Source organism: Leucopleurus acutus (genome assembly GCF_964270905.1).
Source record: "Leucopleurus acutus genome assembly, chromosome: 17".
Classification (NCBI taxonomy): Eukaryota; Metazoa; Chordata; class Mammalia; order Artiodactyla; family Delphinidae; genus Leucopleurus; species Leucopleurus acutus.
The window spans coordinates 65453438-65478111 of NC_139159.1; the positions used below are offsets into that span (position 1 = coordinate 65453438).

Sequence of the window (24674 nt, forward strand, 5' to 3'; positions counted from 1 at the left end):
GTCAGAGTTCTTCTCCTGCCACTTATCGAGACATTCAACCTGTCCGAGTCTTGTTTTCATCCATAAAATTGGAAGGACAGACATAGCTCACAAACTTGTCATGAAGACCAAATGAGATAAAGTTCAGCGGAGTCTCACCTCATACAGGACGTGTTGTGTTTCCAATATGTGAGGAAAAATGCACATCGTCCAAAGTATCCTCGTGTGACCCAGGTTGCATAAAAAAAAAAAAAAACACACGTGCCTTTATACGCAAGAAGTAGATTCTGCATGGTCAGATGCCCAGCCTGTATGCAGGACATTTCTGTTTGTCCTCCAGATCATTCTCTACCCTTTTCCCACCTTTCGTGTGCCCCAGGAGGCTGACTTACACGGCCTGAGTCAACAGGCTCCATCGCCATTGGCTGGGTCAGTGGGAGGCACTAGCAGGAAGTAGGTAGAAGGGAGGAGAGTAAGGTCAGAGCACTTATTTCTCTGCTTGCTCCCTGCTCTTGAAGGCCACAGGTCCCATCAGGCAGCCCTCTTCTTAACATCTATCCCCTTTAGGCTCTGGAAACTGCCCTCTCTCCATAATCCTGAGGCCTGGAGTTGTTAATGATCACAGACCGCTCGTCTGGACCTTTGCCATCTCTTTTAGTTTCCCTTAACCCTGCCCATAGCTTTAGTAGTTCTTTTATGCTAGACTACCTCTTATTAGCCCATTTGTACATTTTTGTAGTTTCCTGCTAGGGGACCCTGATTGACAGAGCCTGTGAGACCCACCTGGGATCTGAAATGAGTTGTCTCCTATCTCCGTGAATGGACAGGCATGAGGAATTGCCCACACTCTATCAATGGAAAAGTCACTTGCTCTTTCTGGTTTTTTCTGAGTGTGTACCATGCATGATGTGATGGTTGGAATTAGCACAGGGTACTCTCACTGTTTATGAGTATGGAGTATGGTTGGATTATAATGAATTTCTTTGGCTCCCTTTCTGACCCTCGTCAACCTGAGTTCTAGCCCGGCAACCACATTTCTCCAAGGTGATTGTGCTTGATGTTTCAGTCTCTCTAGCTTGACTAGAAGCTCTTTGAGGTTATGGACCTTGAGGTCGCACACAACTTTAGAGCCTCAATGTCCAGTACACAGCATATACTGAATAAATGTTTGTTGAAGAGATGAATAGATAAATGAACGCATGGTCATCCTTACTTAGGAAAGAAGTCAGTGGACAGCCCCTTTCTTTCCTAACCTTGGCATGTTCAAATTGGACTAAAACCAGGAGTAGATATTTGCTATTCTAAGATCACTCTATTCGTATTTACTCATTGTAGGTTCTGATCACAGACATTCAAAGAGTAAGAATAATAATCATAGCCATCATTTCCTGAGGACTTCTATGCATTAGGCATCATTCTAAATATTTTCCACATATTATTTTATTTAATTCTTCCTGTACTTCTAAGAGGGAGAGATTTTCCCCATCAATTTACAGGGAAGGAAAGCAAATTTGAGGTGGGCTAAGTAACATGCTTTAAGCCTCCAGTTGAGTGAACCTGTAGAAATGGCATAATGTCTCTCTCCAGTATGCTTTGAATCCAACAACTCTGGTTCACATCAAGTGTCAGTTTATTCCATCTGGAAGAGATGAAGAACTCAGAGTCTTTTCTAGAGGAAATGGCTCTTGTGTGTTTTTAAGTGTTGAGATTCTAGAGTGAATGGATCTAAGGTGGGTGGGGCAGGGTGAGGTGATGCCAAACATTCTGCAACAAAGGGGAAGAAGAACACACAGGAAGTAGGAGAGAAGGAAGGACCTCCTGGGAGGAGAGACACTTATTGGAGCAAAATAAAAGTAGACCTTCTAGGAGTGATACCAGGGGAAGGCTTGACCCGTTGGGGTTTTTAAAGTTGGAGGTTATTCCTCCATTGTTAGAAGCTCCTTGAGTAGGCGGCTTTGTCTTTTAATGCAGAGATGATTCCAAGAGGTATACAATTAGTCCCCCACGTATACAAACGAGTTCTGTCCCGAGAGCACGTTCGTAAGTCCAACAAAGTTAGCCTAGGTACCCAACTAACACAATCGGCTATATAGTACTGTAGTGTAATAGGTTTATAATACTTTTCACACTACTAATACTTAAAAAACAAACACACACACAAAATAAAACATTTTTAATCTTACAGTACAGTACCTTGAAAAGTACTGTAGTACGGTACAACAGCTGGCATACAGGGGCTGGCATCGAGTGAACAGGCAAGAAGAGTTACTGACTGGAGGAGGGAGAGGAGGTGGGAGATGGTAGAGCTGAAGGATCCTCAGCAATAGGAGACGGAGGGCAAGCTGCAACGTCACTCACGCCTGACGTTGATGGAACACACGTTCACGTCTTTGAAAGTTCGCAGCTTGAAGGTTCTTATGCAGGGGACTTGCTGTAGTTGCTGTGTTGTTTTTCTTGCTTTGTTTGCTAAATGAAAACATCCTTGCTGAATCACAGTCTCTTCACACAGGGCTGGGGAGTGTAAACAATGGCCTTGTTCTACCAAATCTACAGAAAGCATTTATTAATTTTAGAGCCCCTAACAAAAGAGTCTTTCAGACCAGAAGGAAAGAAAATCAGATAACATTTTAAACTTTATTAAAGTTAAATATGTAGTCAAACTTTAACTATAAAGTTAAATGTACTGAAGTATAGTATATCATTATATACAGCACACATATCATAAGTGTGCAGCTCTCTCAGTGTTCACAAACTGACACACTTATGGAACAACCACCCAAATGATATTTTTTATAAAATTGTCCCCTGTATTCTACCATGATTCAACCTCCTAAATAAAATTAACTTTTGCCTCAGTGTTAGCACTCTCTAGAGTACAAAATTTCCTTTTAAGTAATTAAACTTTTTTTTTCTATGTTTCACCTGTCACCTCCTCTCCCCAGGTGCTTGGAATTGGTTCTTCTGGCTGGTTGGGACTATTGTCCAGCCTGACAAGGATTGATAAGAGTTGATAAGGGTCAACTCTCAGGGGTGTGTGTGTGTGTGTGTGTGTGTGTGTGTGTGTGTGTGTGTGTGTGTCATTTGTTCACTGCTGCTTTGTGCCAGACAATACGCTAGATGCTTTACACAGATTACCTCTAATTTTCACAACCCCACTGAGGTAAGCATTATTACCTTCATTACATAAGAGAAGAAACTCAGAGGATCATAGAGCCCAACCCCAGCGTGGAAATCACAGTTCAGAGATTGAAAGCTAGGACTCCCTCCCCTTGCCACTGTCACCCTGGAACTGTTTGTACTGATGGGAAAGAGCAGAGGAGAAGAAAATCATCCAGATCAGTCCCAGATTGCTTTTGCGTGGCACGGGGATATTGTTTTGTATTCATTATATCAATATTTCCTACCTGCGCTAGGACAGATAGATTCAAAAAGACTGTGAAGTCTCTCCTTGCCATCACATTTCACTCTTCAGACCATGCCCTTCCCTCTAGTGCATGCTAAGAGGTGGCTGAGAGGCTGTTAGCATCTCCACGAGCACCAGTGGCTCCAGCTTGCTGCGTGTTTCTTTATCCCATTACTCCTAGACTGAGGTTAGTGATTGGTCCTTTGCCACCGATGACTCCCTGCCGGTTTCTAGCAGGTGGGTGAAGCCAGAGTGTACGAGAGCAGTTTCAAGCTTTCAAGAAGTTTGGTAACTTTGCTTCCTCCTGGTCTTCCAGAGTAGGAACTTTGACTTATTCTTTGTATTCTAGTGACCAGTGCAGGGTGGGGTATCCAATAACTGCTGATACATTTGTTGAGCTGAAAACACAATTGTCATAATGGAAAGTGAAAGGTGACCATCACATGAAAGGATCACTGTGCTGTCGTCTTTGTTATCTTTATTGACAATCCTGAGCTCAGAATTCATCCACTCTATCACTTATAGCATCAGAACCTTTCTGGCCTAATGGCATCGCATTGCCCATGCTTATCTCCTTCTGCTTTGCCACCTACTCCCACCACCACCCCCATCGTGCTGCTACTTAACATTGAACTGTTGTCCTGATCTCTCCTCATACTGTGCATCTGTACTTGCTTCTCCTTGATCCTGTATCCTCTCATTGTCTCTTTTTTTTTAAATTTTTTAAAAATTTATTTTTATTTATTTGCTTTTGGCTGCGTTGGGTCTTCGTTGCTGCACACAGGCTTTCTCTAGTTGCATCGAGCGGGGGCGTCTCTTTGTTGTGGTGCCTGGGCTTCTCATTGTGGTGGCTCCTTTTGTTGTGGAGCACAGGCTGTAGGCGCACGGGCTTCAGTAGTTGTGGCTTGCAGGCTCAGTAGTTGTGGCACACACTTATTTGCTCCACGGCATGTGAAATCTTCCCAGACCAGGGCTCAAACCTGTGTCCCCTGCATTGGCAGGCAGATTCTTAACCACTGCGTGACCAGGGAAGTCCCCCTCTTACTGTCTCTTAAGGTCAACTCCTGTTTCGTCAAACAGGAGTTGACCTTAAGAGGCTCTGGTAGACTTGGATATTTTCTTCCTTACTTTCCTTTCATTCTATGGTAGACTTGTGTATTTTCTTCCTTACTTTCCTTTCATTCTATATGTACTTATAACTCTATCGTAGCATTTATCTACCTTGTCCATAGGTTATTTTATATATATTTTATTTATTTATTTATTTATTTGGCTGCGCCAGGTCTTGGTTGTGGCATGCGGGATCTTCGTTGCAGCATGTGGGCTCTTAGTTGCAGCATGCATGCGGGCTCTAGTTCCCTGACCAGGGATCTAACCTGGGCCCTCTGCATTGGTAGCACGGATTCTTAACCACTGGACCACCAGGGAAGTCCCACCCATAGGTTTGGTTTTTTTTGTTTGTTTGTTTGTATTTGCGGTACGCGGGGCTCTCACTGTTGTGGCCTCTCCCGTTGCGGGAGCTCCGGATGCATAGACTCAGCGGCCATGGCTCACGGGCCCAGCCGCTCCACGGCATGTGGGATCCTCCCGGACTGGGGCACGAACCCGTGTCCCCTGCATTGGCAGGCGGATTCTAAACCACTGTGCCACCAGGGAAGCCCCACCCATAGGTTTTTAATGTTTGCTTCCCACTGGATGGTAAGCAAGTTAAGGACAAAGTCCATGTCTTTTCATTTCTGCATCTCCTAGGATAGAAAAGATGCTCAGTAAATATTTATTGAATTAATGAATGAATAAATGAAATGTCCAAAGTAGTGATTTTTTTTTAAAATAAAAGTTTGGATATCCTTCTTTTTTTTTTTATAACAAAGTGAATCAGTTATACATATACATATGTTCCCATATCCCCTCCCTCTTGCGTCTCCGTCCCACCCTCCCTATCTCACCCCTCTAGGTGGTCACAAAGCACCGAGCTGATGTCCCTGGGCTATGCGGCTGCTTCCCACTAGCTATCTACCTTACGTTTGGTAGTGTATATATGTCCATGCCTCTCTCTCACTTTGTCACAGTTTACCCTTCCCCCTCCCCATATCCTCAAGTCCATTCTCTAGTAGGTCTGTGTCTTTATTCCTGTCTTACCCCTAGGTTCTTCATGACATTTTTTTCCTTAAATTCCATATATATGTGTTAGCATACAGTATTTGTCTTTCTCTTTCTGCCTTACTTCACTCTGTATGACAGACTCTAGGTCTATCCACCTCATTACAAATAGCTCAATTTCGTTTCTTTTTATGGCTGAGTAATATTCCATTGTATATATGGGTCACATCTTCTTTATCCATTCATCTGATGATGGACACTTAGGTTGTTTCCATGTCCTGGCTATTGTAAATAGAGCTGCAATGAACATTGTGGTACATGACTCTTTTTGAATTATGGTTTTCTCAAGGTATATGCCCAGTAGTGGGATTGCTGGGTCATATGGTAGTTCTATTTGTAGTTTTTTAAGGAACCTCCATACTGTTCTCCATAGTGGCTGTACCAATTCACATTCCCACCAGCAGTGCAAGAGTGTCCCCTTTTCTCCACACCCTCTCCAGCATTTATTGTTTCTAGATTTTTTGATGATCGTCATTCTGACTGGTGTGAGATGATATATCATTGTAGTTTTGATTGAGATATAATTGGGTCAATACCATACAATTGACCCATTTAAAGTGTACAATTTAATTCTTTTTAGTATATTCACAGACATTTGCAACCATCACCAGAATTTTAGAAAATTTTTGTCACCTCCAAAAGAAACCCTGTACCTCTTAGCTATCACTCTCTATTTTGCCATTCGTCCTTAAGCAATCACTAATTTACTTTCTGTCTCCATAGATTTCTCTGTTTTGAACATTTCACGTGAATGGAATGATATAATTTATGGTCTTGTGTGATTGGCCTCTTTCCTTTAGTATAATGTTTTCAAGGGTTGTCCAGGTTGTAGTGTGTTTCAGTACTTCATTCCTTTTTATAGCCAAATATTGCTCCATTGTATGGATATATGACATTTTCAACTCCATCAGTTGATAGATATTTGGGTTATTTATACTTGTTGACAATAATGTATAATGCTGCCAGGACATTTGTGTACAAGTTTTTCTGTGGACATAGGTTGTCATTTCTCCTGGCCATATACCTAGGATTAGAATGGCTGGATCACATTGTAAGTTTGTGTTTAATGGTTTGAGGAACTGAGAGAGTATTTTCTGAATCGACTGTACCATGTTACATTCCCACCAACAAGCTTCCAGTTTCTCCACATCCTTACCCACAGTTGCTATTATCTGACTTTTTGATTTTAGCCAACTAGTAGATGTGAAGTGGTATCTCAGTATGTTTTTTTTTTTTTTTTTTTTTTTTTTTTTTTTGCGGTATGCGGGCCTCTCACTGTTGTGGCCTCTCCCGTTGTGGAGCACAGGCTCGGGACGCGCAGGCTCAGCGGCCATGGCTCACGGGCCCAGCCGCTCCACAGCATGTGGGATCCTCCCAGACCGGGGCACGAACCCGCGTCCCCTGCATCGGCAGGCAGACTCTCAACCACTGCACCACCAGGGAAGCCCCTCAGTGTGGTTTTGATTTGCAGTTCCTTGATGACTGATGATGCTTAGCATCTCTCCATGTGCTTATTGGCCGTTTATATATCTTCTTTGATCTACTGAGATCATTTGTCCACTTCTAAACTGGGTTGTCTTCTTACTTAAGTGTTCTTTATATGTTCCAGATGCAAATCCATTATCAGACATATGATTTGCCTTTTCTCCCATTCATTGAGTTGTCTTTTCACTTTCTTGCTGGTGTCTTTGAAGCATAAAAGTTTTACATTTTAATGTAGTTTAATTTATCTATTTTTCCTTTTTTTTCTTGTGCTTTTGGTGTCATATCTAGGAATCCTTTGCCAAATTCAAGGTCACGAAGATTTATGGTTATGTTTTCTTGTCAAAGTTTTATGGCTTTAGCTCTTACATTTAGGTCTTTAATATATTATGAGTTATTTTTTTGTATAGGGTTTGAGGTAAGGGTCCAACTTCATTCTTTTACATGTGGTTCTCTAATTATCCCAGAACCATTTGTTGAAAAGACTTTTATCTCCCCCATTAGATGGCCTTGGCACCCTTGTTAAAATCAGTTGGCTATAGATGTATCAAAGAAGTGGTTTTAAAATCTGTTTTAAGAGAGGGAGTCTTAGGATTGTACAATGTAAGACCTTGGTTGAAAAAAAAGAGGAAAGACTGTTTCGCATTCTTTTTCATGTAACTTCCACAAATACGCAGGATAAAGTGGTCCTTCTGTCACCTAGCCTGTTAACGTGCAGAAAAGTAGTCCCTACTTGTCACTGTGTTCAGTTTTTTATCATTTTTTCTTACCTCTTTAAAATATGTTCATTTTATTTTCCCTTGTTGGTATTATCTTTAATTTTTCTTAATTACTTCATCTTACCCCTCCTAACCTTCTTTCTTTACCTCCTTTTTATTTCCTTTGTTTTTGGCAGCAAATCCTTCTATTTTCTAATAATTATGGAAGCATCCAAAATAAATAATAACCATTCCCTTAAAAGGAGCCTTTATAATATGTTTGAGAACCCAGCTTCCCTTGACAGTTGTTTGAAAGGGTTCACAGAGGTTTGAATTGTTTTGAATTCAGTGCAGAAGTGCTTGGTTTCTCTCCTTCTTGTGTAATTTTATGGTTATGAAACCGTAGCTGAATGTAGCCTTTTAGGACAGCCATGGCCTTGGAATCCACACTCAGCTTCTATCTAAAGCTGATTCAAGTTCAGTAACAACAGCTGAAATGTTTAACACAACCACACTAAAAAGCTGAAAATGTTTAGCACAACACTAAAAACTGTGGGCAATGTGAAAATTACAACTTAGGTTCCAGCATATCCGTCTCTTCAGAGCATAAAACCAGCACTAAAAAAGTTCTTGCTTTTTTTCCAGCAAATCTAAAATAGCAAGCAAAGAGGAAGGGATTTTAACTTCAAAGACAAATAACACTCTCAATTACTGTTGTTTGTGGTGTTCTTAGTTTCCAGTCAGTTGATTAACAAATATTTGTTAAGCACCTAATTTATACTGCCTCCCAGGCCTGGGTTTTCACCAGCATTGAAGGCATGGTGTCTATCCTTCAGAAGCTTCTAGTTTAGCTGAAGGGGTAAAAATAGTGTGTTAAAAATTGAGAGAATATATACAAAACTATGGTACTGGCTCAGAGTTCCAAAAAAAATGGAGAGATCTGTATGAATTGCTTTTTAGTTGGGATATTTTCAAAGAGAGGTTAGTACTTTAGCCCTTCAAAGCAGAACCCCACTATCTCACTTAGCACCTTTGTGCGAATGAGAAACAGACGCCCTTTTGCCCTTCCCTTCAAGCTCCTACAGTACTTCTCCTCCACAGGGACTGTTCTCGAGGAGTGGGCACTGGATTTTAGACTTCATTTGTCACTGAAGCGAGGTTCCCTTGTGCAGTGAACAACCTGCACCAGTGTACAAGGAGCGCCTTTTTTTTTTTGAAGAATAGTTTGGATTTCTCCAGGGAAGGGGAGGAGGGAGGATGTGAGGGAAGAACATGAGTAAGGAAAAAAGATGAGAAAGAGTATGTTCTGTTCAGTGTATGATATGAAGACAACTGAAGGAAGGTGAAAGGTATTTGTTGGCAAAGAGTGTAAAGTGCTGTTTTTCTTCCCTTTCCCTCACTTTTTAAATATATAATAGTTTTACTGACAAATATTAACCAAACAGCTCTCTGTTTACTAGTTCCTAACCAAATTATTATGAAAATTGTATCAATTTATGCCTGTCACATCTATGCTATAGATAATAGCATAGTATTATAATAGCATAGTATTCAAAAATATCAATGCTCATATAAGCATTTCGCCATAATTCATACTTTCTTCCTAATCACACAAGTCAGTGTTACACATTCAAACTGTATTTTGGAAGCATACATCTATATGTATAATTTATACATTGGGAGCAACTTTATTATACTGGGCATTAATATAAGCATTTTGTCAGGGACAAGTCATCTGGTGAAATATAAACTTAACCTTAATATAACTTCTTTATTGATAACGTTTTTCCCGGTTATAAACATAGTATACTCTCTCTGGGGAATAATTTGAGTAATAGAGAATTCTATTAAGGTGAAAAGAAAAATCATTCAGAAACTGCCCCCAGGGGTAAGTAACTCTTTTAATATTTGGATGAATGAGTTTTTAATTTTTAATGGTTATCATGTATATAATTTTATGTTTTGCTTTTCAAAATAATTTATCATTACACTAACACTTTTTATTTTTTTAAAGCTCTTTAATTTCTAAAGCATCTTTCCGGCCTAATAGCCCATGGGTCATTTTGGCTTCCTCCCTAGCTTGTGCCCTTGTATACCATTCACATATGTTCCCACGTTATATAGGGCCTTCTCAGTTCCTTTGAATGTTTTTTTCAATGCACAAGGAGATTGCTATCAGCTTATTTCTATTCCTGTACTGGCTCCTAAATGTAGCAGTTCCTTCTATTGTGATGCTGCCTTTCCCCTGGGTTAGAGTGAGTCTGGGAAATATGACTCAGATATATATCCAGGAAAGGTTGAACTCAGTCACATGCACAATCAAAATCTGGTGAGTACTTCCAGGAGACGAATATTGTTAATGCCTAACACCTTATAAGGTGTGTGGCTTTATATCATGGTTCTAGGCCCACACAGGACCATTTTGACTGAAGATGAATTTGTTCTATAAAACTAAGACTTTCAGAGCATCATCCCCATTTCTCATTACTAATTAAAATGGAATTGTTATTCTTGTCTATAGAAATATGCACAGAATCTTAGTTCATTTTGCCATAAAGAAAGGGGTTTGATCTTATGGCTCCATCTAGAAAATTTTTATCATCATAATCGTTATCGTCATCATTATGGCTAAAATGTATTCAGTGTTTAAGGTGTGTTCAACACCACGATTGAAGCATTTCGGGCATTATCACACTTAAACTGCACAGCAGCTCCCCAAGTAGGCACTGTCATTATCTGCAGTTTACACTTGGGGAAGGAGAGTCACGTAGCTAACAGGTATGCAGAGTTAGGAATTGAAGCTACATTTGTCTTTAATTTCATGCTTTTAAACAAGTATAATTCAGGGCAATTGACATTCTGTGACTTCTGAGCCTAAGCAGTTTAAGAAGGCCTGGCGTGGTTGATCGGTTTTGATAAGAGTCAAAAAGATAATTCAATGGAGGATGAATAGTCTTTTCAACAAATGATGCTGGGATAACTGGATAGCTGCGTACAAGCAAACAGAGTTTGACCCTTGCCTCATGCCTTCTAGAAAATTTAACTCAAAGTGGATTATGGAGCTAAATGTGAGAACTAAAACTTTGAAACTCTTAGAAGACAACATAAGAGTAAATTTTCATGGGCTTGTGTCAGGCAATGTTTCTGACATGTGACACCGAAACCACAAGCAGCAAAAGAGAAAAATGGATAAATTGAGTTACATAAAAATTAAAAACTTTGGGGCTAGAAACAGTACCATCAAGAAAGTGAGAAAACAGCCCATAGAATGGGAAAAAATATCTGCAAATCATATGTCTGATTAAGGACTTGCATCAAAGAATATATAAAGAACACTTAAAGTTCGATAGTAAAAAGACAAGTAATCTAGTTTTACAATGCGCAAAAGATCAGAATAGACATTTCTCCAAAGAAGATATATAAATGGACAATAAACACAAAAACATGCTCAGTATCATTAATCATCAGGGAAATGCAAATCAAAAACACACTCACATACCTCTTCACACCCACCAGGAGGATCCTAATAGCAAAGAACAGATGACAAATGCTGGCAAGGATGTGGGGAAATTAGAACTCTCATACTGTACTGGTAGGAATGTAAAGTGGCACAGCCACTTGAGGAAACAGTCTGGCATTTTCGCGAAAGGTTAAAAAGAGTTACCGTATGACCCAACAATTCTACTTCTTGGTGTATATCCAAGAGTAAAAAAACATATGTCCACATAAAAAATTTGTATATAAATTTTCAAAGTAACATTATTCATAATAACCTAAAGGAAACAACGCAAATGCCCATCAGCTGATGAATGGATAAACCCAATGTGGAATATTCATACAATATGTGGCATATTATTTGACAATGAAAAGGAATGAAGTACCAATACATGCTGCAACATGATGAATGTTGAAAACATTATACTAAATGAAAGAAACCAGTCACACAGGATCACATATTGTATGACTCTGTTTGTATGAACTGTCTATAAGAGGCAGATTCATAGATGTGGGAGGTAGATTAGTGTTTGCCTAGGGCAGGGGGAATGGGGAAGTGGGGGATGATTATTAATGGTACAGCATTTCCTTTGGGGTGATAAAGTATTTTAACATGGATGGTAGTGATGTTTGTACAACTCGCTGTATATACCGAAAACCATTGCATTTTACATGTTAAATGGGTTAGTTGTCTGGTAAGTGGATATATATTAATAATATTGTATTATTATTATTATTAATATCTTAATATATGCTAATAAAAGTGTAAAAAAATTCTGGCAGTATCTGCTTCTTTCCTCTTGAGCTCTGTATCTCAATGTCCAGGCTGTCTCATGGGGAGGAAAGGCTGTACTGACTTAGGAGCACCGCAGGGCCAGACATCCAGCCCTGGCCCACTGTCTGCCTGCAATTGCATGAATGATCCCAAGCAAAGGTGGCAGAGGAACTGCCCAGTTGAGCCCCAGGCAACCCACAGAATACTAAGATATGATTAAATGGTGGTTGGGCTTTTTTTAAAAATTTGTTTTATTAAATTATAGTTGGTTTACAGTGTTGTATTAGTTTCTGATGTAAAGCAAAGTGATTCAGTTATACAAACATATAATAGTTTGCATCTGCTCATCCCAAACTCCCAATCCATCCCTTCCACACAGCCTCCCCTACCCTTGGCAACCACAAGTCTGTTCTCTATGTCTGTGAAGTCTGTTTCTGTTTTGTAAATAAGTTCATTTGTGTCATATTTTAGATTCCACATATAAGTGATATCATAAGGTATTTGTCTTTCTCTTTCTGACTTACTTCACTTAGTATAATGATCTCTAGGTCCATCCATGTTGCTGCAAATGTTATTTCATTCTTTTTTTTTTTTTTTTTTTTTTGCGGTACGCGGGGCTCTCACTACTGTGGCTTCTCCCGTTGCGGAGCACAGCCTCCGGACGCGCAGGCTCAGCGGCCATGGCTCACGGGACCAGCCGCTCTGCGGCATGTGGGATCTTCCTGGACTGGGGCACGAACCCGCGTCCCCTGCCTCGGCAGGCGGACTCTCAACCACTGCGCCACCAGGGAAGCCCCTATTTCATTCTTTTTCATGGCTGAGTTGTATTCCATTGCATATATATGTACCACATCTTCTTTATCCATTCATCTGTCACTGGACATTTAGATTGTTTCCTTGTCTTGGCTATTGTAAATAGTGCTGCTAAGAACATAGGGGTGGGACTTCCCTGGTGGTTTAGTGGTTAGGACTCTGTGCTTCTACTGCAGGGCGCCAGGTTCGATCCGTGGTTGGGGAACTAGGATCCCACATGCTGCGCAGTGTGGCCAAAAAAAAAAAAAAAAAAATTAAAGAACATAGGGTGCATGTATCTTTTTCAATTATACTTTTGTCTGAATATATGCCCAGGAGTGGGATTGCTGGATCTTATGGCAACTCTCTTTTTAGTCTTTTGAGGGACCTCCGTACTGTTTTCCATACTGGCTGCACCAATTTAAATACATTCCCATAAATGGTGGTTGTTTTAAGCCACCAAGTTTTGGGGCAACTTGTTACATAGCAAGAGATCATTGGACTGAGTAGTGAGTCAAATTATTGTTTTAACACTCTGACTACATATTGACCCTAAAATCAGTCCCAGGCAAGCCTTTGTCCTAAGGAGAAGAATCTGGATAGGAATAGTATTATGCTTGATTTTAAGGGAAAATGAAATAAGGAAGAGCTAAGGGTTGTGGAGCATGTTTTAAATAACTAGCTGAGCCGATCCAGGCAGGCCTGCCAACTGGTCTCTTGTCTAAAGCTCACATTGGCAGCAGCAGCTAACCAGCCGTTTGTCCAGAGGCCAGGAGTTACTTAGCAGGAGCTCTAGAGGGCTGGCAGGTCATTTTTCTGGTTTCAAGAAGTGACACAAATAAACCGCTATCCACTTGTCCTCCCCACACCCTGAAAGGAAAATTGCTAAGCTGGAAGGGACAGAGTGGTTTGACAACAGAAGTGAAGGCCAGGCGTTTGTGTCTGTATCTTAAATGGAGTATCAGTAGGGCAGAAACTCTTTTTTTTTTTTTTTGCGGTTCGCGGGCCTCTCACTGTTGTGGTCTCTCCCGTTGCTGAGCACAGGCTCCAGACGCGCAGACTCAGCGGCCATGGCTCACGGGCCCAGCCGCTCTGCGGCATGTGATCCTCCCGGACTGGGACACGAACTCGCGTCCCCTCCATCGGCAGGCGGACTCTCAACCACTGTGCCACCAGGGAAGCCCCAGGGCAGAAACTCTTGATTCATCTCGTCTCCACACAGGGTCATTCTAAGGGGGCCTTTTTTTTTTTTTTGGCCACTCTGCAGCATGTAGGATCTTAGTTCCCTGACCAGGGATCGAACTCATGCCTCCTGCAGTGGAAACATGGAGTCCTAATCACTGGACCACCAGGGAATTCTAAGGGGGTCATTTTTTATATACTCTTGGATAATGATGTGTAGCAGGGGAATGCAGAGAAATGAGCTTCATTTATCATTCAGAAAATACTTTTCTCGGACCTACTGTACTAGGAAGCAGCTGTCAACCACATAGACAGGGATCCTGGTCTCAAAAAGCTTAGAGTTAAGCGAGCAGGCCATTTCCCCAGGGCTCTGAGAAGCCTTTTCAGGGACTCTGGGAGCTCTTAGAAGTGGCACGTGGTCTAGATTTGTTGGATGGGAGATTTCTTAGAGAAATAACAACTAAAACTGGAAAACTGAGGAAGCTCATCTTCACTCTAAAATACCTTATTTGGGGGCGTCCCTGGCGGTCCAGTGGTTAAGACTCTGTGCTTCCAGTGCAGGGGGCATGGGTTCCATCCTTGGTCGGGGAACTAAGATCTCACATGCTGCTCGGAGCGACCAAAAATAATAATAATAATAAATAAATAAGATAAGATAAAATACCTTATTTGAAGGTGAAAAGAAATGAGGAAATGGTAGTATTCCTTATTTAGGCACTTTGTTTTCTAGATTCCTATCACTGATGCAGGCTCCCAGGTCTAACTCCATGTGGCTTTATTTTATACAGTTTATTTCCAGGACCTTCCAGTATTTATTAACTGTTCTTTCAGTACTTTCCAACTGATGTGACATGTTCCTCTTTGTGGGTTTCACATCTTTTTTGCCATTTCTCATTGATATGAATATATTCTAGTTATCTATTCCTACAAAACAAATCGCCTTAAAACTGACTAGTTTAAAACAACAGTGATATATTATTTCTCCTGATTCTGTGGCTTGCAAGGCGATTCCTGTACTGGTTTCACCTGGGCTCATTCATACGGTTGCCGGAGGGGCAGCTGAGCTGGAACGTCCAAGATGGCCTCATTCTCTTGTCTGAGAGTTGGTGCTGGCTGTCGCCTGGGCCTGTGGCCTCTTCACCTCCAACAGGCTGCACTTGCTTCCTTACACCGCCGTCTCAGTATGGCATTCCAAGGGGACAACGGTGGAAGTTGCAAGGCCTCCTAAAGCCTTGCTTTGGGAGTCAAATAATGTTGCTTCTGTTGCATTTGCTTGGGTAGTGGAATTCACAAAGGCAGCCCAGGTTCAAGGGAAGGGGAAATAGACTCAACCTCTTGATGGGAGAAGCAGTGAAGTCAGTTGGAAAGAAGCCTCGGGAGCTGTTGCGGCCATCATGGCGCATAGTCTCCTATGGGACGTCAGGGTTCTCTGCCCCTTGTGTTGAGGTATATGTGGTAGTTGTCCCTTCCATCTTCTAAGAAGGGCCTGGTCATTATTATATTAAGTCTAATTCTTATGGCTCATACCAACTCAGCTGCTACTAAGCCTCTGAAAGCAGCCTAGTAGCTATTTCTAAGGATGGATTAAAGTACAGAAGAGGGTTTACTTAGGAAGAGGTCTAAATAATATTTTTTTTGCAGATTTAATTTGTTGAATTGAAGTATAGTTAATTTACAGTGCTATGTTGGTTTCAAGTGTACAGCAAAGTGATTCAGTCATACATGTATATATATATGTGTGTGTATATATATATACATATATATATACATATGTGTGTATATATATACACATATTCTTTTTCAGATTCTTTTCCATTATAGGTTATTACAAGATATTGAGTAGAGTTCCCTGTGCTATACAATAGGTCCTTGTTGTTTACCTATTTTATATATAGTAGAGTGTATATGTTAATCCCAAGTTCTAATTTATCACTCCCCTGCCAATAAGATTTTAAAGTGAGTTCTGTTACAAGCTGAATAAGGTTTTTAATAAGTTCAGTTATATGCTAAAAGCTTTTATAAATACTCTTAATTACTTCTTGGACTTTTGGCTAAGATCAAGTATGGTATCTGTTCTTATCAGTTTAGTGTAAATACTCTTAAATATAAAAGCATACACTTACGTTCTTAGAACTTTCTAATCAAAGTTTTTAATGATAGCAGTCCAGCGAAGGCAGTAGAACATGTATTATCTTCCTCATTTAATATGAGTTTGGGGACACTTGAAGTAGTGAAAAATCATGTCATTAGTTTGTGGCAGAGTTGTATTTGAGTCCCAGGTGTCCTACTTCCCAAGGCTGTGCTCCTTCCATGGCTTCCAACTAGTAGAACTCTGAAGATTCTGGGAAGAGTGGAGGTGTCCCACTCCAGAGGAGTCCCTGTGTAGCTACTGGCACAAATTCATCACGCCCTGAGGAACGCACTATGTTTAGTTAAGTTTAACACTTTGTATATACATTGTCTTTTGTATTGTTAAGTTGTTTCATTCATACTCACTCTATCATTCACAACAGATGGGTGAAGCTATCATTATACTCTTGAGAAAAAGGAAGGTTATAAAAAGAAAAGTGGCTTGCTTTTCATCTCATAGCTACCAAGTGACCCATTCTGAATAAAACTTAAATCTTCAAATTCCTAGTTGAATATTCTTTCCACAGCAGAATTGGGCTCTAAGTCTGAAAGCACTGAAAATGAACATCATATGAGTGGACATTGAGGTACGCAGGTTCAGTTACCCACAAATGATATGATTTATAAACGTGTAAAGTGCTCTCATTTGTATGACCCTGAGCAGGTTTCCTCCCCGCAACGCTGAATGCTGTCATTCACTTTTTCTCCTTTGGGTGAGAATTACATTTGTCTCATATGGATGAAGAGGGGGTTGTATCGTAATAATCTCTAAGGTTTCTTCCTGCTCTAGAATGAAATGGTACAATTTGTGTTGCATACTGTTGTTAGTTTGAGAAGACCTGAAGGTTTTTGAAAGAGAGAAATGAACTTTCATATAGAAGACAAGAACTCATCAGGAACAGTTCTAAAGGAAGATGATACAATGATTGTGACATTTTATGAGGTTCTGTTTTCATTGTACAAGGTTTTGTGGACAAACATGAACTCTATCTATCCAGTTGGAGCTTATAGTTGAGTAGGGAAGGTAGTCTTTAATCTGATAATTATGTAGACTGTATAGGGAGCAATGGAGATCTGATAATGATTGAAATGCAAAGGATAAGGAGTTAAGTAGGCTTGAGGAGTAGAGGAATAGTCCAGAGAAGTGAGGAGGAATGTTCCAGGTTTGGGAATGACATATTCAAAGGCCCTGTGGTAGATGGGCATGATATGTTTGAACTGAAAGAAGCCCAGCCTCTCTGGAGCACACAGGGGCCAGAGGTGAGAATGTTCCAAAGGGGACGGGGTCAGGGCCATGCATGCATTATAGGCCATATAAAGGGTTTTGGTCTTTAGCCTAAAAGCAATGAGAAGCCATTAAAGTGTATCTTCAACAGGGGCAGGACATTTTCAGGTTCAAATTTTTAAAAGATCATTTTAATTGCTGTGTCTGGTCTTGGGTGCTTGAGGTTGGGTTGAGAACAAGAGTGGGTGCATAGTATAGTCCAATTAATAAACCAATGTAATTGTCTAGGTTAAAGGTGTTGGTATTTTGGGCCAAGGCAGTGGCAGTGCCAAAGATGGGAAGACTTAGACATATATGAGAGCTATCTGGGAGCTAAAAACCACAGTTCAGACTGATAGACTGGGTTGAGGAAGATGAAGGCATCATGGATGAAGCCTTGTTTTCAGGCTGCATGGTGGAAGCTCTCACAGGCACAGGACCTCAGATTTGGAGGGAAGAACCTGAATTCAGTTTTGGGCTTGTTGATTTTGAGGTGTCTTTAGGATGTCCATGTGGATACAAAGGTCTGGGGTTGGGAATATAGCCCTGGTCTAAGGATATAAATCTGAGAATCCTTGGGGCATGGATGGTAGTTGAAGCCATAGGGATATAAGAACTTGCCTGAGAGACGAGAGAAGAGAGATATTTGGGGAAATGAATCTCAAGGGATTCCAGCCTTCAAAGTCCATGGAGATGAAGTGGCGGTAACCCACAATGGTCACTGAGAAAAGGTAGGGACAGAGGGAAAGCAGTACAGTGTGTGACGTCCTTCTAACTGAGAGGAGTGCTCAATAGCATCTGATGCTATTAATGTCAACCGCACGGGGGACCTACAAGATGTCCATCGTATATGGACACAAGGGAGAATGCTTGTGCCCCTAGTAGTAAAGGCAGAAGCTAGAGGAGTGAAGAGTGCATGGGAAGGTAGGTGTGAGACAGGATGCGTGGGGCTAGGGGGGTGGTAAAGGAGTGACTTATGTAGTTGTCTTAGTTCAGGCTGCTTTAACAAAAATACTATAGACTGGACGGCTTATACGATAGACCCTCATTTCTCACAGTCTGGAGGCTGGGGAGTCCAAGATCAAGGCGCCAGCAGACCTGGTGTATGGTAAGGCACCTTAGTTTGCAGAGGTCTGCTCATTGTATTATCGTCACAAGAGAGAAACAGGAAGCAAGTTCTCTTCTGTCCCTTCTTATAAGGACAGTAATCTCATCGTGGGTCTGTAGGGGAACAAAGTTTGCCACCCCAAAATGTCTCTTTGGTGTGTGGATTACTTCGAGCTGAAAACAATCAAGGCCCGAAAGATTCTGGAAGAACCTTTGACCTGTGACCTAACTGCCTAAAAAATTTTAGATAGAGGACCTGTTCCAGGAAAGGAGCTATCAACATAGATAACTATAGTATGAGCTAGGTGTGTAGGCAAGGAGAAACCTGGGAAGTCTGTTAAAATTCCCCTCTGTGTCCCATTGTCTCTGCATGACACAACAAACATTTATTTACCAAACAGTTGCCTTTACATCTCCATGTGAATTGCCTTCCTCCCCTTTGAAGTCCTGAACCACTACCCCAACATCCTCTTTTGTCTTTACCTGAAGGTAGTATTTAAAGTGAGAGTTTTGACTCTCTGACATACATCACAGCAAGATCCTTTTTGACCCACCTCCTGGAGAAAGGGAAATAAAAACAAAAATAAACAAATGGGACCTAATGAAACTTCAAAGCTTTTGCACAGCAAAGGAAACCTTAAACAAGACAAAAAGACAACCCTCAGAATGGGAGAAAATATTTGCAGATGAAGAAGCAATGGACAAAGGATTAATCTCTGAAATTTACAAGCAGCCCATGCAGCTCAATATCAAAAAAACAAACAACCCTAACCAAAAATGGACAGAAGACCTAAGTGGACATTGCTCCAAAGAAGATATACAGACGGCCATCAAACACATGAAAGGATGCTCATCACTAATCATTAGAGAAACGCAAATCATAACTACAATGAGGTATCACCTCACACCAGTCAGAATGGCCACCATCAAAAAATCTGCAAACAATAAATGCTGGAGAGGGTGTGGAGAAAAGGGAACCCTCTTGTGCTGTTGGTGGGAATGTAAATTAATACAGCCACTATGGAGAACAGTATGGAGGTTCCTTAAAAAACTAAAAATAGAACTACCATGTGACCCAGCAATCCCACTACTGGGCATATACCCTGAGAAGACCATAATTCAAAAAGTGTCATGTACCACAACGTTCATTGCAGCTCTATTTACAATAGCCAGGACATGGAAGCAACCTAAGTGTCCATCAACAGATGAATGGGTAAAGAAGATGTGGCACATATATACAATGGAATATTACTCAACCGTAAAAAGAAATGAAATTGAGTTATTTGTAGTGAGGTGGATGGACTTAGAGTCTGTCATACAGAGTGAAGTAAGCCAGAAAGACAAAAACAAATACCGTATGCTAACACATATATATGGAATCTAAAATTTAAAAAAAGAAATCGTTCTGAAGAACCTAGGGGCAGGACAGGAATAAAGACGCAGACGTAGGGAATGGACTTGAGGACATGGCGAGAGGGAAGGGTAAGCTGGGAGGAAGTGAGAGAGTGTCATGGACATATATACACTACCAAATGTAAATTAGATAGCTAGTGGGAAGCAGCTGCATAACACAGGGACATCAGCTCCGTGCTTTGTGACCACCTAGAGGGGTGGGATAGCGAGAGTGGGAGGGAGACGCGAGAGTGGGAGGGAGACGCAAGAGGGAGGAGATATGGGGATATATGTATGCATATAGCTGATTCACTTTGTTATACAGCAGAAACTAGCACACCATTGTAAAGCAATTATATTCCAATAAAGATGTTAAAAAAATAAATAAAGTGAGGGTTTTGGCCATTTTGGTGAGTTACTCAGTTTCCCTGGGTCTCTCCCCTGTACATTTTATTAAACTTTTGTATGATTTTCTCCTGTTAATCAGTCTTATGTCAATCTACTTCTTAGACCAACCAGAAGAAACTAAAAGGGTAGAGGAAAACTTCTTCCTCCCCAGTAGGGCTCCACCCTCATGAAATAATCACCTCTCAAAAGCCCCATCTCCAAATTCTATCACGTTGGTCTTTAGTGTTTCATTATGTTGCAGAAAGGGGGGCCCCTTGTAGGGCCGTAGAGAGCCTAATAGGTGGACCCTCTCGTATCAGATGTATTTTACGTGGAAATACATTTAGAGCATACTGTGTAGTTGTTGCCAGTATACTGAACTCTTAGATCGGATCCTGTCCTACTTCTGCTTGAGACTTCTCAATTATTTTCCATTGCATTTAGAATAGAATCCTCAGTGGGGCCCATGGGATCTGCTGACCTGTTCCCTACCAACCCCCCCATTATGTCAGGGCACACCTATTTCCTTTCACACCCTCACATATCCCAAGATCTTTCCCACCCCTAGTCCTTGTGTTGCAGGAAGGGACCCCTTCCAGGGCCTGAGAGTGGGCTCTTGTTTGACACTCGGAAATGAATTGTCCGAGGAGACACACGTGCTGACAGTGCAAGAGACTGTATTGGGAAGGGGCGCCCGGGCAGAGAGCAGGAGGGTAAGGGAACCCAGGAGAACTGCTCTGCCACGTGGCTCGCAGTCTCGGGTTTTATGGGAGTGGGGTTAGTTTCTGGGTTATCTCTGGCCAATCATTCTGACCCAGGGTCCTTCCTGGTAGCGCTTGCATCACTCAGCCAAGATGGATTCCAGCGAGGAGGATTCTGGGAGGTTGGGAGGACATGTGGACTGGCGTCTCCTCTCTCCTTCTGACCTTTCCTGAATTCTTCCAGTTGGCGGTAGCTTGTTAGTTGCGCGTTCCTTACCAGGACCTCCTGTTGTTAGATGACTCATGCAAGTGGCTACTATCCAGCCTGGCTAGGGTGGGTGGTTTCAATCAGTGGTTCCCCTAACAACTATGTGAATTTGGGGAAGACACAAACATTCAGTCCATAGCAAGTCATCTTCTTATTAGCCCAATGACTTGGGAAAAGGAAAAATGCCTTTAGGAAAGAAATACGAGAGTTTTTTAGGAAAGTAGGGTGGGGTTTGGTCAGGAACTCCCTCTCAAGATGGCTAAACTGAATACAGTTTGCTAAAGCTAGAGTTTTGGATTGCTTTTTCAGTTTTTTTCTAATCACCAGGAAAAAATGCATCTTATTCACTTCTGAAGCAGATCCTTCTCTTGACAATTGCATTTGGGGCAACACATGACAGCCACATCTGTCTGTCTGACAACCTTGCGGTGATACTTCACAGAAGCCTAGGATGTGGGATTTCAAATGAGTAATTTTCCTTTTGTGTAGGTTTCTTTTTCTTTCTTTCTTTCTTTTTTTTTAAAATTGAAGTATAGTTGACTTACAATATTAGTTTTAAGTATACACCATAGTGATTCCAAATTTTTATAGATTATACTCTATGTAAAGTTATTATAAAATATTGTCTGTATTCCCTGTGCTGGACAATATATCCTTGTAGCTTGTTTATTTTGTACGTGGTGATTTGTACCTCTTAACCCCCAACCCTATCTTTCCCCTCCTCTCTTCCCTCTCCCCACTGGTAAGTGTAGGTTTATTTATTTATTTATTTTTTCACTATCTTCCTCCAGGCTGATGAGCCCTGAAAACACACTCCTGCAGCCCAGGGAAGAGGAAGGGGTCAAGTACGAGCGCACCTTCATGGCGTCTGAATTCCTGGATTGGCTGGTTCAGGAGGGTGAGGCCACCACAAGGAAAGAGGCGGAACAGCTCTGCCACCGGCTTATGGAACACAGCATCATACAGCACGGTGAGTGTATGGCCAGCTTTTGCTAAACCCTAAAATCTTGTGCTACGACTACAGGCTTTTATTTCTCAGTCATGGCTCTGTAAGTCAACTGTGCCTCTGCTTGGGCTCCGCTTGGCTTGTCTCCAAACTGGGGGTCACATTCAGCTATGTGTTTCATGCCTTCTTATTCTGGGACTCAGAGTAAAGGAGCATCCACTCTCTGGACTCTATTGTTTTGACAGATGAGGGCAGAAGCTAGAGAAGGCAGGCAGATTCTTGCAGCGTCTCCAAACACTTCTGCTTGAGTGTGATTTAACATTACAGCTTCATGTCCAGCTGGCTATAGCAGGTCATCTGGTCAAGTCTGGATGGGAAGTAGATGGCTCTCGCAAGGTTGGTCGCATTGGGAGAACGAAAATTCGCTGAACCATGGTTCAAGCTGCCACACTGAAGAAGTATCCAAAGGCCTTCAGATTTTCACTTTTCTTTTTAGAGCTGAATCATAATGCAATGTAATGTACTGTTCAGGAACTCTATTCGTTATCTATTGCTACATAAGAAATTACTCTAAAACTTAATGGTATAAAATAATAATAAATGCTTATGATCTCACATAGTTTTTGTGGCTCAGGAATTTGGGAGGAGCTTAGTGGGTGGTTTGGCTTGGAGGTCTCTTACGAGGGTGCAGTCAAGACATTGGCTGGGGTTACAGTCATCTGACGGCTTGATAGCCTGGAGGATTTGCTTCCACAGTGGTTCACTTCTGTGCCTACCATAGAAGTGCTGGTGCTGGCTGTTGGCCGGAAGCTTCTGTCCATTGCTCTGTGGACTTCTTCGTAAGGCTGCCTGAGAATTCTCATGACATGGCAACCTGGCTTCTTGCAGAGGGAGTGATCCAAGAGAATGCAAGACAGAAGCTACAGTGTCTTTTAACTGAGCCTTGGGAGTCACACACTGTTGTTTCTTCAATACGCTCTTGGTTACCAGGTCAGTCCTGTTGAGTATGAGAGAGGACTATGCGTGTGCTAACCAGGAGGCAAGGATCACTGGAGCCATCTCAGTTCTTATGAGGCTGGCTATTGCAAGAACATAGGCTCTGGAATCCCAACTCCACCAGTGATTAGCTACTTACCTGCTCTCATCTGTAAAATGGGCATACCTGCATAGGTTGGTTGTAGGAGTACAGGTGGTAGATATAAAGCACTTGGCTCAGTGCCTTGCTCTTAATAAGTGCTCAATCAATTTACTAATATAGCTGCAAGGTGTAGGCTTAGAACAGTGAGGAAAGGGCCGGGAACCAGATAAGCATTTCAGCCTAGGAGTCAATATGAAAGGTAATAACTTGAGTCATTCTTACTGTAAACCCTCCTACCTCCACTTCTACACAGGCCTAGAATTTCTATCCCAGTGTTAGGGAGATAATAATGGAATTATTTGAAAGAAACTTTTGAAATTATTGGGAGCAGTGTTTTACAAACTGCAGATTGCAACCCTTTAGTGGGTTTAGTGAAATAAGTTTAGGGAGTCATTCCCCCAGCGTTAAAAACATTTTTTTTAGGACAGGGAACTATATTCAGTATCCTGTGATAAACCATAATGGAGAAGAATATGAAAAAGAATGTATAAATAACTGTCACTTTGCTGTACAGCAGAAATTAATACAACATTGTAAATCAACCATACTTCAATAAAATTTTTTTAAAAAAAGAACTACTAAGAAAAAAACTTTTTTTCGTAGACTAGACTAGACTCTTAGTACTCAAAGTGTGGTCCATGGACCCACAGTGTCACCTGGGAACATGGTAGAAATGCAGAATCTCTGATCCCACTGAATCTGATCTACATTTTTGCATAACCCCGAGTGATTCGAATGCACTTTAAAAGTTTGAGATGCAGTGGATTGGATTTAACTAGAATAGAAAATTCCAGAGCATAGTTTATGTAACAAGGTCAAGGATTGTTCTGCAAAACTTTATTTCAGTTAGATATACACTATATAAACATATGACCATAGTCATGTGTGCACTGATTTGTAACATGAAAATTAGTACTCTGCATTGTGGTCAAATATTTTGAAAAGCCCCTGATCTAGAAGCATTGGTTTGCAAGGCACTCAAGCCACTCAGTTATTTTGGGGTGTTTTCTCCTAACTGATGTTGCCACAATGGCGCTTACAACTGTTTATTGACGGTCTGATATGTTTCCTGCTGGGCTATTGATTGAGGTTTGGAAGGTGGATAGAATTGTAAAATACCAGTATGGTTCCTGGCCTTAAACAGCTTATAGTCTTGTAGAGATTATAAAACGGATATAGATGCAATTAGAGAGCAATTGAAGTTGTAGGATATAGTTTATTTATTGGTTATTTATTTTATACCATGGGCCATGCACTGCCCTAGAGATTTTACACATTAACTTATTGAAACCTCTTAAACTCTTTGAGTCAGATATTCTAATTTTTGTTGTTGTTAAATTTATCTTATTGTGGTAAGAGCACCTAACATGAGATC

The 24674-nt window shown here is 41.2% G+C and overlaps 1 protein-coding gene across 3 annotated transcripts in view; it reads left to right on the forward strand.

The window, feature by feature from the left end:
• DEPTOR (DEP domain containing MTOR interacting protein) overlaps positions 1-24674 on the forward strand; it is a 170225-nt gene that overhangs the window by 42746 nt on the left and 102805 nt on the right. For all 3 annotated transcript variants that reach the window (XM_082858488.1, XM_082858487.1, XM_082858489.1), the window contains exon 4: positions 22007-22185. In XM_082858488.1, coding sequence (XP_082714614.1) covers positions 22007-22185 — 179 coding nt within the window. The remainder of the gene's footprint in view (positions 1-22006; positions 22186-24674) is intronic.